We start from the raw sequence: 12,642 nt of genomic DNA, 5'->3' as shown, positions 1-12,642 counted from the left end.
AACTGATACAATTGATACAACTGATACATGGCTCTCTTGATCAAATACATGCTAACCCGTCCTTACACAGTCACACATTCTCACCTTGCACACTGAGGAACCGCTACCGCTGTGGTGATATCCCCAACAGCTCATGCAACCTGTTTACTCTCGGACCACCCGAAGACCCATTCGTCGATATCATCACCCTGTTATCGAATCGATGTGGAGTAAACGTATGCATAGCAAGTGTCCTCAAGGCTACCGCCGCCACCCGGCCATGGCCCATAGATCCGTGGAACCGCAGCTTGCACGCATGGCCAGGGTGTTCCCAATCAGAGACGCCGGGTTTGAATCGAGTCTGGGATAGGCTCGTGCTGTGTGACGACGCCGCACCCAAAGCATTTCGCACTGCAGAGGGTAACCGCAGTAGTAGTCCCCGGATACGAAGATTTTGTCGCCATCCCCATCCCGGCAGCTATCAAGTGTTTAGATGCCACGACTTCTCGAGAAAGCCTCGGGCGCCAAGGAGCTGAGTATCATGCCCAGATACTCCATCTAACATGGTATTGTTGGTCGATTGATTCGTGATTCATTGCTATTTAAATCTTCGATCGTTGCGCCGCTTCTCTAGAGTCAGCCCTTGTAACCTTCAGCCTGGGCACATATATTGGTCTTCACTGTGACGCCACGGCTCAACTCGTGAACTATTTAGAAGCCGCCGATTCTTTTCCAATCTTCTTCTTTCCGGCGCGCAACTCTGTAATTCGGTCTTTTCTTACTATTTTCAACAATACACCCTCCGCATTCTGCAAACATGGACAACGCATCAAAGCCTTCACCAAACCGCCTCATCGCTTGGCTTCGCCGTGTGTATCGGCCCATAGGCTTCTCGAGAGGCTACAACTTTGCGCTTTGGTTCATCTTGGGCGGTGCACTTATGGGATTCTCCTTTGCGCGCCTCAAATACCTCGACTTCCGCGTCTTGTGCCCAAACCCTCTGCCAAAGGGGCCTGGAGGAGCAGTTCCAGGCGAGTGCTACTACTTTGAGAATACCACTGGCCGAGCTGGGATCATTATGCACCTGGCTGGCATCCTACCGGCCGCTATTCTCGTCATCTTCCAGTTTCTCCCGGCTATTCGTCATAGGTTTCTTATCTTCCACCGTATCAACGGCTACATCATCCTTTTACTCTCCATTCTCAGCATTGTCGGTGTCTTGATGATCGCCAAAAGTACATTCGGCGGGACTCTTGATATGCAGGCTGCTACGGGAACAGCCAGCATCGCTTTTCTGGTTTGCCAGGGCTTAGGCTACTACAACATAAAGAAGCTCCAGATTGAGCAGCATCGTGCTTGGATGCTGCGAGGCTGGGTTATTGTACGTCAACAATATCACTTACCTAGGATGGCATACTTACTTGATTAGGTCGGCTTCGTCATCACTATGAGAATCATCGCTATAATCATGTCCAGGATTACTAGCTCCATGAGCCCCTACTACTCTGTCGGGTCTTGCGCTGTTGTGGACTACATGTACTCCCATAACAAAACCATCGTCGAAGCCCTGTACCCCAATTGTGCAAGTTTCTACACCGGCGAGGCTCTTGATCAGCGCATTCTCATCAAGGGGGATTTCAACGCCCCTAGGCCAGACCAGAAAGCATCGGGGCTCAATGTAACCTTCGGAGCCAGCGCTTGGCTCGCCCTCGCAATCCACTGCATCGCTGTCGAGCTCTACCTGCGTTTGACGCCCGCCGAAGCAGAGAGACTCCGCCGCGTCTCTTATCAGCGACAACTTGAGGCAGGCATGAAGAATCCAGGCAACGCTGGCCTGACGGCCCAGAGGCTGGGAGATGCGGAACCTTGGGCGTGTGCCGATGATGGCGGCTCGGTTTGCAGACAAGCATCGCCTGAGATGGACCGCGATTAGGGAGGAGCATCGTACTCAATGATGCCTGAACTTGGGTAGCCGCAGATTGTTCAAGATGGTAATTAGGATATTGAACGAGGTTCAATGAGGGACCATTAATACACATTCAATAATTGCAATAGGAATGGTTGTTGAATAGTAATGTTTTAAACATCGCTTAGTATGCAACTCGTACACTTCATCTTTGATCCCATTACAGGCCAGACCACCAGTAGCTCTCAGCAACCTTGAAGGAGCCCTTCAGCGTCTTGCCCTCCTTGGCGGCGCTGCTATCACTGACAACAACCTCGTACTCGCCAGCCTCCACGCACCACTGGTTGCGCTCCTCGTCAAAGTAGGACGCAGCATATTTTTCCAACTCCTCAATAGTCACCGTCTTGGTCTGGCCAGCCTCCAGCTCCGCCTTGGCGAAGCCCTTGAGCTCCTTGACAGGTCGGTTCACCTTGGCGGCCTGCTTGGGCTGGATGTAGAGCTGGGCGACCTCGGCGCCCTTGATGGAGCCCGTGTTCTTGATCTTCAAGGACACGGACAGCTTGCCTTCCTTGGAAGCCACCGCGAGGTCGGAGAACTCAAAGGTGGTGTAGGAGAGACCGTGGCCGAAGGGGTAATTAACCTCCCTCTCGGCGAACTCGTAGTAGCGGTAGCCGATGTAGATGTCTTCGCCGTAGAGGACGCGACCGGCCTCGGTGCGGAAGTTGAGGAAGGCCGGGACGTCCTGTAGGCGCTTGGGGAAGCTGAGCGACAGCTTGCCCGAGGGATTGTAGTCACCAAACAGGACGTCGGCGATGCAGTTACCGGTCTCGTTGCCACCGTACCAGGCCTGGATGACGGCGGAAACCTGGTCGAGCCAGGGCATCTCTTCGGGCGTGCCGGTCTGCATGACGACGGTAGTGTTGGGGTTCGCGGCGGCGACTTCGGCGATGAGCTGGTCCAGCACGCCGGGGAGCTTCATGCTGGCGCGGTCCGTGGCCTCAGTCTCCCAGTCGGCGTTGAGGCCGGCGCAGATGATGACCTGGTCGTGCTCCTTGGCGAGCTGGACTGACTTCTTGATCTCGGCTTGGTCGTCGATGACCTTGCAGCCACCGACACGGAGCGAGCCGTGGCCGACGACGGTGTTCTCCAGCGCGAGGGTGAAGGACGGGGCCGAGGCGAATTCGACCTTGACCTTGTAAGACTCGCCCTTTTTGAGGTTGACGATGCCACGCTCTTCCTGAGTGGCACAGCCGAAGAAGGCGTCGCCGGCAACTTGCTTGGTAGAGTTGTCGATGACGAGGTCGCCGTTGACGTAGAGGTTAGCCGTTCCGGAGACAATAAGACTGAACTCATAAGGTCCATCCTCCTCCGCAACGAGGGTGCCCTCCAGGTCCGCATACCAGAGATCCTCAACCTTGGGGTTGTAGAAGTCAACGAGGTGCATCTCCGTCTTGGTCAATTCAAGCTGGTCAACGGATTCCCGCCCTGGGGTGCCGGGAGCGGTCGCATAGACGTTCCAGGTCATGCCTGGCTTGCCACTGGGCACCTGCGTCTGGGGGCCGAGAAGCGGGAGCAGCTTGTGGGTGTATGCGCCGATGGAGTACTGGGGCTGTGAGCCTAGCTTCTCGGCAATGCCATCGTATGGAGTGACGGCGTAGTAGGCTGCCAGGGAGGCGGAACCGCCGCCGTGGTAGGTGGCCACCTTGGCGTTGGGGCCGATGACGAGCGTCTTCTTCTCCTTGGCGAGGGGAAGGACGTTGTTGTCGTTCTTGAGGAGGACAATGCTCTCATCTCCAATCTTGCGAAGCAGGGCTGCCGTCTCAGGGGTGTCGAGGGTGCGCTCAGGGGCATCAGGTCCAGTCTCCTTGATTCCAGTGGCAGCACATTTCTTGACAAGCTTGAGCACCTCGCGGGCTCGGTTATCAATTTCATGGCCCCAGACCTTGCCAGTATTGACATTAAACTTGAGGAGGTCGCCTCGGAACTTGGTAGGCCCAGGCATCTCGAGATCCAGGCCAGCCTTGACGGCCGCAGAGGTGGTGTAAGTGCCGAACCAGTCACTCATGACCATACCGTCCCAACCCCACTCCTTGCGCAGCATGTCGTCCAATACCTTTGGGTTCTCGCTACAGAAGGTGCCGTTTATTCCATTGTAACCAGTCATGAAGGCTCCAGGTTGAGCGTCCCGCACGGTGAGCTGGAAGGGAAGGGCGTAGATCTCACGGAGCGCACGCTCGCTGACAATGGCCTGGACGTTTTGCCGCTTGTGCTCGTGGTCGTTGCAGAGGAAGTGCTTGATGGTAGCCTGTACACCAGTGCTCTGGATACCTCGAATGAGGGCGGCGGCGCCGAGGCCGGACAGAAAGGGGTCCTCGCCGATGGATTCGAAGCCTCGACCGCCCAGGGGGGAGCGCTGCATGTTGATGGTAGGACCGAGGATGACATGGGCGTTCTTGGCAATGGCCTCCTCGCCCATCTTCTTGCCAGCCTCCTCGAGGAGGTCCTTGTTGAAGGTGGCTCCCAGAGCCGTTCCACAGGGGAAGCAGGCCGCGGGAATGCCGTTGAAGAACTTGGTTCCTCTCACGCCGTTGGGGCCGTCTGTGAGGCGAAGCGAGGGGACGCCATGGTCAGGCAGGGCCTTTGTGTGCCAGAAGTCGACACCTGAAGATCCATGTGAGATGAAGTTGAACTTGCGGGATGAATTCACGTGTATATGGGCACCAACCTGCGAGCAGAGACACCTTCTCGCCGAGGGAGAGCTTCTTGAGCGTCTCCTCAACGTTGATATCGGCCATTGTGGACTATAAACGAACCGCAACGCTTTCAAATATCTTCACGGTCTACTTCAACAGCGAAATGAGACAAGGACGGATCTCCGGAAGCAAGCTCACGGTTGGATATCTGGTTTCACAGGAACGAGCAGAACAGCACAGAGACGGGCTGGGAGCGTCTGGTTAAATATCCCAGACAACCCCTCAATCTTGCGCGCACAATCTTGAATAGGACACATGATTCCACTCATCGTGAGGAGCTTGCACGACGAGGAAAGCAAGTTAATTGATCAATTGCCCATTTCCCCTTCCTGATCCTAGACACATGATGATGATTGCCCCACGAATGCGCATATCGGGCGTTCTAGAGGGGGATTAACCGGAGAAGCGACGTTTAGCCGATCAACCGGTGTTTACCCTTCCGGCTTTCCGCGGCCCTGACCAATCATTACTCGCGAAATTTTACACGCTTTCGGTTCATCGGGACGAGGTTCCGCCAGCAATGGAATTTGTGGAGATGAGAGCCTGGGACTGGTGAATCTGGGGAAGTCACGGGGCAATTGGGATGGGGAAGTTACGACAGTCTGACACTTTGTTGAGGAAAATCCTCGGAGCTGGAGTTTTGGGTTTCTTTGGGTTGGAGACCGGGTTCGCTGGTGGCTTAGCGAGTAGCTTGCTGCTGGCGAAATGACTGATGGAGGGACGCGGAGTCCCGGAGTCAGTGACTTAGGGCTGAGGAACCGAATAACTGAGCGATGAGCGATGAACGATGAGCAATCAGCGAATGACGTAGAGATCGAGTGACTGTGAGTGAGTGATTTGAGCAATTGATGCAGTGACTGACGTGTACAAGTTGGGGGTAGCAATGGGCGCAGCAACAGCAACACCTAAACCAACCACACATATTCTGGAACCGCGGTAGACGACGACCACATGGCAGGAAACGGCGGTAAGGAATGAAATGGAGGGTTGCTGCATATCACAAGGGACAAACTAACGATTGACTTTGTCATGGGCTTCCAGCAGATCGACTATCGCGCAGTCTGTGCCATGTGCAGATGAACCAAAATAAGGTCAGACATAGGAACTTTCTAGATCCCAGCCAACATTAGGTTACATGAATGCCGAGCCTCACCGGTTCGGCTTTGCCTCGTCTGCCGGGGGCAAGACTAGCTCGCGCACCCATCTCGTGTGTGTGCTGGCTGGGTGCTGGCTGGGTGCTAGGATGCTGGGTGCTGGCTGGCGCTGGCCGATGCTGGTTGGTGCAGCGGAACACGGCTCAGTGCCAAGCTCGGAGAAGTGACCGGTGTCGTGGAACTGGGGCCGTGCCGTGGCGGAGAAGGATGAGGGTACAGTAGGCAAACCTGCGAGGCGCGTGGAGGGGCGTCTGGGGGATGCTTGGCAAACCGCCACGACTTTCGGATCGGGAGCATTCCAGGTGGACGATCCCGGCGACCGGCTACTTGTGGGTGGGGGGCGGTTCCGGTCCCGAGACGCAGCGGCCGCAAAAACCCCACTTGCGCTCGCGGCTTGGGCGCGGGTGACGTGCGGGCTACGCGCGGGCTACCTACGGGGCTGCGGTGAAGACGCCGAGCGTTGTGGTCCCACCAGTTCATGCGGGAAGTGGGCGGGCAAGGGAGCAAGGGAGCAACGGAGACATTGCATCGCCCACGAGCGGGCCAAAAAAGCAAAGTTACGAGATGATGCAACCGGGATTCGTGGCAAAGAGGGGGAGGGGGGCGGCCTCAGGACGATCTCGGTGGTGGGAGGCCAACGACATGCGCAATGTTAAATCCGATCCGACCTATTCGACAATGTTGAAACCTTGTTGGATGAGGCCATGATGACCGACACCCGGGTTTCCGATGCATTTCCGAAGATGTAACGAGAGCGCGTGGCCTGACGGTTCTCGAACCGCGGGAGAGATGTCCGAGCAGATGCGATGACATACTTTGTGCCGACCCGGATTAGGCTGCATAGAAGCGTGTGTGATGCAACCATACGCACGCAGCCCGTGCTGCGCAGTACCGCCCAACTACACCGCCCATACTTTGCCATGATGATGCCTAGGGCCAGGCAGGCTTCAGGTCCAGGGGACCAAGCCAGAGGGCCAGACAGAACCGCCCTGGAGCCCGGGATGGGGATGCCGGCCGCGGGCGTCCGCCCAGCTTCCCACCACCTCAGCCGTCCGTCCTCGCGGGGGATGAGACACGGCGAGACGGGGCTAGGCCTAGACAAGAAGGCCGCGGCAGACATCGTCTGTGTCGATTATGTGTCGATTGTGTTGTGTCGTCTGCGGCGCCGTCCGATTTCCGCTGCTAAACCAGGCGGCATTGCCAAGCCTCCCGTGCTGTCATTAACAATATGCAAGTGCAGAAACCAAGGATAAAGAAATTACCCTTCCAGCACAAACGGCATTCCGACTGGCCCTGCGCTGTCTCATTCCAAACCACGACGGCGGTGGCCTAGGCGCCACAACATGCTGCGCCGTGTCCCGTGTTCGGAGGGGCTGGGACGACGGAACCCTTGTCCCTGATGCTAACGACGTCTCGAAGAGCGGCCAGCTGTCTGCCTGACTGCGGCCTGCCTGACTGCGTCCTCATGCTATTATGATGCTACCTACGCAATGCTACGTGAACGGAGGACTCCGTCCGTACAACCCATCGACGACTCTCCTCAAACGCTAACAGAACTCCTAAGGCGTTTTGGAGCTGAAGTGACATGCATGCGCAGCGAATAGCGGCGGCGGCAACGTCCACGGCCAGACGTTGACCGGACTTGATTGATCGACGACGACTTGGGGGGGTTGATGACCGCCGTTCCACGAGCGAAACCATGCGGTCCGCCTGGTCTGTCGAAGGGCTAGCTGCCATGGACCCAACCTAGCCTTGGGAGTGTCTCCTCCACGAGACTCCGCACTGGACGCTCGCGAAGCAAGCGCTCGGAGGATTCCATTGATGGGTGGATGGATCTTTGGTCTGGCAACCCAGTTCCCTTCCCGGCTTTCCGGAATCTGATTTCCACCTTGGCACGTCCCACAAGGCAGAGCCGGGTCAGATTGCTTCCGTCCGCGTTGGAGGTTATTTGGAGTTTTAGGGCTATTAGGGTGGTGTGCTTTTTCGACTTGGAGGTTTTTTACCCCAAGGGCCCACGATGTACGCATAGAACTCCAACTCCAACAACAACACGAGAAAAACACCACAGCCATCCATCCCCCCTCCCTTCTCGCCCCCCTGGATCGTCCCTCGCAGGTAAGCCCGACACCCCGAACGTGGCTTCGGAGAGGGGGACCCGTCAACGTGGACCGCTGGCCAAGGAAGGTTGGCGGCCGCGGGGCGGCTGAAAGAGGGGGTGGGCACGAACGGGGGGGAAAAAGGACGGTTGCACAAGAACCAGCGGCGTGGTTCTTGGGAATGACATCGTTGTGTGTCGCCTTTGCCCCGTTGGAGATCCTTGGGGTTACATTTGCGGTTAACTATGGAAGAAGGCGTGGAAGCAATGTGCGGGCAAGCCACAAAACCAGTGACTACGCGGAGCCGGGTATGGTCGCATTGGAACAAGTATCGAGCGGCTCTGGAAGCGAGCGAAGCGACTTTGTGATACATCAGATATACTCGGGCACATCCACTGCCGACACACCCTTCTTTTCCTTCTTCTTTGGTTCGACCGACCGCCTTCTCGCCTCAACCCTCAGCGCCGAGACACGCGCATGCATGTGCGTCAGTTCGGTGTCTCTCCCGCCCACCGAAACGTCACAGGTTGGTGCTTGGCCCTTGCGAACATCTTTTCCCCTTCCCCAATGGCGATGTGACGATGGACGAATGGATGGATGGGGTGAGCACGAGGGAATTGAGGCCAAAGCTCTGACCGCCGCTCTCGTGCGTCGCCGCCGCGTGCTCTGCTTGCATCTTGCTTGCAACCCAAGCCCAGAGGCATTAGTAGGGATGAGGGGACTTGCGAAGGTGTGTATGTGTGCGTGTCATCCACATGGCAATCCGCTCGAGGCGAGACAGGGAAGCGCGGTTCTTCTAGTTCGAGGGCCGTCGATTGTTCTGGCGAATCTCGCTGCTCGGTGGCTTGCAGCAGCGGCCCATCCGCCACGTGCCCGATGGGAGGGCGTGTGCGGATCGCCATGGGAAGCTGGAGCTGGGCTGGAAAGTCAAATTTGGGTGTCTTTACGTTACAGGTATTGCGTTTCTGAGGGTCCAAGGTGCAAGGTCAAGGGCTTCTAGGTCCAATGTCAAGGTTCCAGGGGGTTCGGGGGGAGGGGAGACGGATTGGAGGAGGGGGAAGTTGGAAGCGTAGGGAGGGTTGGGGGGGCTGCCGATGTCATTGCCAATATCCATGACAGACGAACGGAATTCTCCACGCTGTCGCCATCCGTCAGTGGCCCCACGAGGCGACGCGATGGATGGATGACGGCCATGCATCTGCCATGCTTCTCGGGGAAGCGTCTTGGGCCCCCGGCATTTGGGAACTCGGGTCGTGTCTTGGCTCCTCTCGCCTTGTTCCCCCATGCCATGCCGTCGGCCGCCTACGCTGAGTTCCCCGGCGCCCGCCTCCAGCAGTGCGTCGTCCACACAGCTTCCACGGCTTCCACACAGCATTCGCTATCTCTGCGATGTTGTCTATTTTGTTTCCCCATTCGGCAGCGTCCCGAAAGAGGCCAAGGGGGGGGGGGGGCGCTGGTCACCGAACATTTGACATGGCAGAATCGGGATCTGTATGGCCGCCACCGTCACGCGTGTGCCGTGTCTTCGTCCAGATCCAGCAACGTCGGCCCTGGCACGGGCTTGCAGCTGAAAAAGAATGCCTGCCGGCGTAGGGGAGCCCCCCCGGGCTGGCGGGCTCCCCTGGCTCCGATGGCTGAAAGAGAGGGCCTGCGAGATTGGGGGCGAAGGAAGCCAACTGATTGCGGACGGTTCGGCGACTGGGGGAGAGAGAGAGCATGGCGACCGACCGACCGACTTTGGGGCTGGCTCTAGGGGCTGGCCACCGCTGGGCCACAGGGTCCCCCCCTAAGGGACGCCACCTCACCGACCTGGGGCGGCGCTGGAGGGGCCTGGAAGAAGGGCCCTGGAAGAAAGGCCCTGGAGGTTGGAACAAAGGCAGCCTCCAGCGCTCCAACGCTCCAGGATCAAGGGATTTCCGCCTTTCTGCTCCAATCCCCAGGGGCCTTGCTAGCGCGCTGATCGACCGCATCCCCGGTAGACATCCCTGCAAGCCACGCCTTGCGCCGTCTGTGGCAGCTCGCTGAAGAAACCGGCTAACCCGCCCTGGGGCGTCATCCCCGTCAGGGTCCCCGCTCCCCTGCTGTGCATCCCAGGGATCATCCCAAGTCGTTCCTTGTAGCAGATCCCATCTTCGATCCTGCGCAGCGATGGAGCGCCCCTTGTGGTAGTTTCTGGTCCTACGCAGTACTTATCCTTTGCTTCCCTTGGACTTAGGGCCCATTATCATCATCATCAGCATCATCATCACTAGGTCCGCCCGATGATCGACATTTGGCGGTCTTTTTGTTGCTCCCTGCGTGTCCTGCGTGTCCTGCGTGTTCCTACTTGTCTTACAACTCATACTGGGGGCGTTGGCTTCGCTGCATGCCATGGCCATGTAAGTGCGAGATGATGCACACTCCCCCCTTCCGTTCCGGGCCCACCCCAACCACCTTTTTTCCTTTCTTTTTTCTTTTTCTTCCCGAGCTTCGGCCCAACGTGTCGTCCACGTTGACGTCGGGCAAAAAGGGCAAAGGGCCGAAAGAACTTGCTTGCATCGGAGCTGTGATGTCAAGACGGGGGACGGGGGCGAAGAGAGTGTGCGTCTGTGTGCCTTCAATTACGCGTGGATGTCGGGATTCCGGGATTTGCGTGTGTGTGTGGGAGAGACCGATAGAGAGGAGTTTAGTAAAGTGTGGTGGTAATAGAGACAATACTTGAGCATACTTTCGATACATTGGCATACATTGGATACATTCGTTACACGCGACACATGCACACCCGATACCATGGCGTTACTTGGCCCGTCCAGGGACCGACCATCTCTCGGAGTTGGCGGCATGGCGGTATGGCGGCTTGGACCGGCATGGACGACGCAGGAAAAACCACGCTCGCTCCCCGTGTCTCAGCGTTCGCAGCGGCTCAGTGTCTCAGTGTCTCAGTGTCGCGCACGTCACCGCCCCCAGCGACCAACAGCATCTCGCAAGCCTCATGCTCTCATGCTCCGGGGTCGATGGCCTCATGCACGACGTCGTCGTGGAAGTGACAGAAGCATCGCCAACCTTCTAGCGCCAAACTCTCATCCTGCTGCCCAGACACCTTCTCCTTCTATCTATATACACACACACTCTCTCCCACACACACTTTTGCCTCGCACATGCACCACTGAGACCGGACCGCGCTGAACAAAACATCCACCACGCCCCCCCTCTGTAAGGTTCGACTTGCAACGGTAACACGCGCGGAGACACACACGCATACACACTAAAACAGAGTCGAGCGTTTGAGTGCACCGTAGTCGCTGGCCATGACAGCCACACTGCAGCAGCCGGGCCTGCATTCTGCATTCTTGCATTGGGCCGCTCTTCTCTAACTCTTCCAGTATCTTTCTAGCTTTCCTAGCCCTGGACGAGAGCCGCCCGTGATGTGCGGTGTACCTGATGGCTTGCGCGTGCGCTCCTGCAAGCCACGTTTTTTGCTCCCAGTGGAAGGCTTCTAGTAGGTGGTTATGCCTCACACACACTCTCACTCACACATGCACACACCCGAAGCCGAAAGTCGCTCAACCCTCGTACGCACATGTGAGCCAGTGAGTGACTGTGAGCCTATGTGCGAGTGTCCTCTCTACCCCCTTCATCCTGCCTTAGCCCTACACTCTAACGGCGCGTATCCTGCCTTCTTCAAGATCGCAGACGGACCGACGGGCAGAACATCGTCGGGTTCGCAAAAAGCACCTCTCGCCGTACGCCCATCTATCTTTCACTCGATGCCCGCAGTCCGGCTATCTCGCCCGTTCCGGATGGCTGCATCCTTGGCCGTTTCGGGCGGCCGCTACGGAGCCAACACCGAAGCTACGGAGTTCTCAAAAAGACAAAGATGCGGTCAGTGTTGAGACAATGAATCGTCGGTCAAGACATGTCATATTCGTACACAGAAGCTGCGGCGTCGTGGGTAGACAGACGCAGACACACAGACACACAGGGAGAGCTCACACACTCACTCACACACACTCCATCCCTAGCTCAACCTCATGCTGGACCCTCTCTGGACTCTCTACTCTGTATGGACTCTCTCTGGCCTCCATCTGGGCCTGGCCCTGCAACCACGCGGGGCGAAATGTCACTGGAAAAACGGTCAACCCACACAGTGACACTTCTGCACACATTACGTACCATGATTCAGCGCTCGCCTTTTGCCTGCCGGCCCACATGGCCTCGTCGTGCGCAGTAGGAAAATGTGGAAAATGCGCGCCAAGACGGCGGACTTTTGCTGGACATTGGCAAGCAAGCCGGCGGCCATTGCGCCCTTGTAGATTATGATTATGTTGCAACCTTGATTTTTTATTTGCCTGGGTTGTTCAGTCGTCCAATCGTCCAAGTTTGTAGCCATGTACTGCAGTGTAATCTGGCAATCTGGACGGCTAGCTCTTTAACTCCGGCCCAAGCGGTATGAGCTGAAGAGGTCTGTGGTCTGTGGTCTGTGGTTTGTGGTGATGCTTTGGCTCCTTGGCTCCTTGGCTCGCAGCCAGATCACGCAAACGGTCGTCATCGTTTCCACCTCCCCAAGTCCCCATCGCCTCTTGGCCCGTTGCCACGCGCAGGTTCAGCTCGTCCTCGTGCTCGTCGCGTGCTCATCCCCCCCTGTTTCTCAAAGTCTAGGCACGCTATGGAAGAGGTTGCTGTCCCTCCCCCAAAGGGTGCGTGTGAGGCCGCTGTCGCTGCCATCTCTCTCCCACGTACCCGGTCCAGTCTCCGATCTTTGCGCTCCCTAGACC

General features: G+C 57.3%; 5 protein-coding genes across 5 annotated transcripts; 2 read left to right on the top strand and 3 right to left on the bottom strand.

Annotated features, from left to right (window-relative positions):
- Positions 1-796: 796 nt before the first annotated feature.
- On the top strand, positions 797-1,979 carry BGZ61DRAFT_507656 (uncharacterized protein; the record flags this gene model as incomplete). Its single annotated transcript, XM_046251922.1, has 2 exons — positions 797-1,360; positions 1,409-1,979. 2 exons carry the CDS (start codon positions 797-799, stop codon positions 1,910-1,912), a joined length of 1,068 nt encoding a protein of 355 aa, XP_046102096.1. The 3' UTR covers positions 1,913-1,979.
- Positions 1,980-2,105: 126 nt separating this feature from the next.
- Positions 2,106-4,680, bottom strand: BGZ61DRAFT_356855 (glycoside hydrolase family 3 protein; the record flags this gene model as incomplete). The annotated part of the gene is made up of 2 exons (XM_046240824.1): positions 2,106-4,546; positions 4,611-4,680. The coding sequence occupies 2 exons, from the start codon at positions 4,678-4,680 to the stop codon at positions 2,106-2,108; spliced, it is 2,511 nt and encodes an 836-aa protein (XP_046102095.1).
- A 2,612-nt stretch (positions 4,681-7,292) lies between these two features.
- Positions 7,293-7,967, bottom strand: BGZ61DRAFT_60550 (uncharacterized protein). Its single transcript, XM_046256906.1, has one exon. The coding sequence runs from the start codon at positions 7,862-7,864 to the stop codon at positions 7,352-7,354; it is 513 nt and encodes a 170-aa protein (XP_046102094.1). The 5' UTR covers positions 7,865-7,967; the 3' UTR covers positions 7,293-7,351.
- Positions 7,968-8,926, top strand: BGZ61DRAFT_60551 (uncharacterized protein). The gene has a single exon (XM_046256907.1). It carries the CDS (start codon positions 8,070-8,072, stop codon positions 8,886-8,888), a length of 819 nt encoding a protein of 272 aa, XP_046102093.1. The 5' UTR covers positions 7,968-8,069; the 3' UTR covers positions 8,889-8,926.
- A 407-nt stretch (positions 8,927-9,333) lies between these two features.
- Positions 9,334-10,875, bottom strand: BGZ61DRAFT_455742 (uncharacterized protein). The gene has a single exon (XM_046246426.1). The coding sequence runs from the start codon at positions 9,856-9,858 to the stop codon at positions 9,346-9,348; it is 513 nt and encodes a 170-aa protein (XP_046102092.1). The 5' UTR covers positions 9,859-10,875; the 3' UTR covers positions 9,334-9,345.
- Positions 10,876-12,642: the final 1,767 nt, after the last annotated feature.

The sequence above is a fragment of the Ilyonectria robusta genome (assembly GCF_021365365.1).
Source record: "Ilyonectria robusta strain PMI_751 chromosome Unknown BGZ61scaffold_15, whole genome shotgun sequence".
In the NCBI taxonomy this organism is placed as follows: Eukaryota; Fungi; Ascomycota; class Sordariomycetes; order Hypocreales; family Nectriaceae; genus Ilyonectria; species Ilyonectria robusta.
This window is presented reverse-complemented; position numbering and strand designations above follow the sequence as displayed.

Bases quoted from the DNA above. Each gene is read 5' to 3' on its own strand.
- BGZ61DRAFT_60550 (XM_046256906.1), bottom strand. From the start codon at position 7,864: ATGGCTGTGGTGTTTTTCTCGTGTTGTTGTTGGAGTTGGAGTTCTATG.
- BGZ61DRAFT_60551 (XM_046256907.1), top strand. From the start codon at position 8,070: ATGACATCGTTGTGTGTCGCCTTTGCCCCGTTGGAGATCCTTGGGGTT.
- BGZ61DRAFT_455742 (XM_046246426.1), bottom strand. From the start codon at position 9,858: ATGCGGTCGATCAGCGCGCTAGCAAGGCCCCTGGGGATTGGAGCAGAA.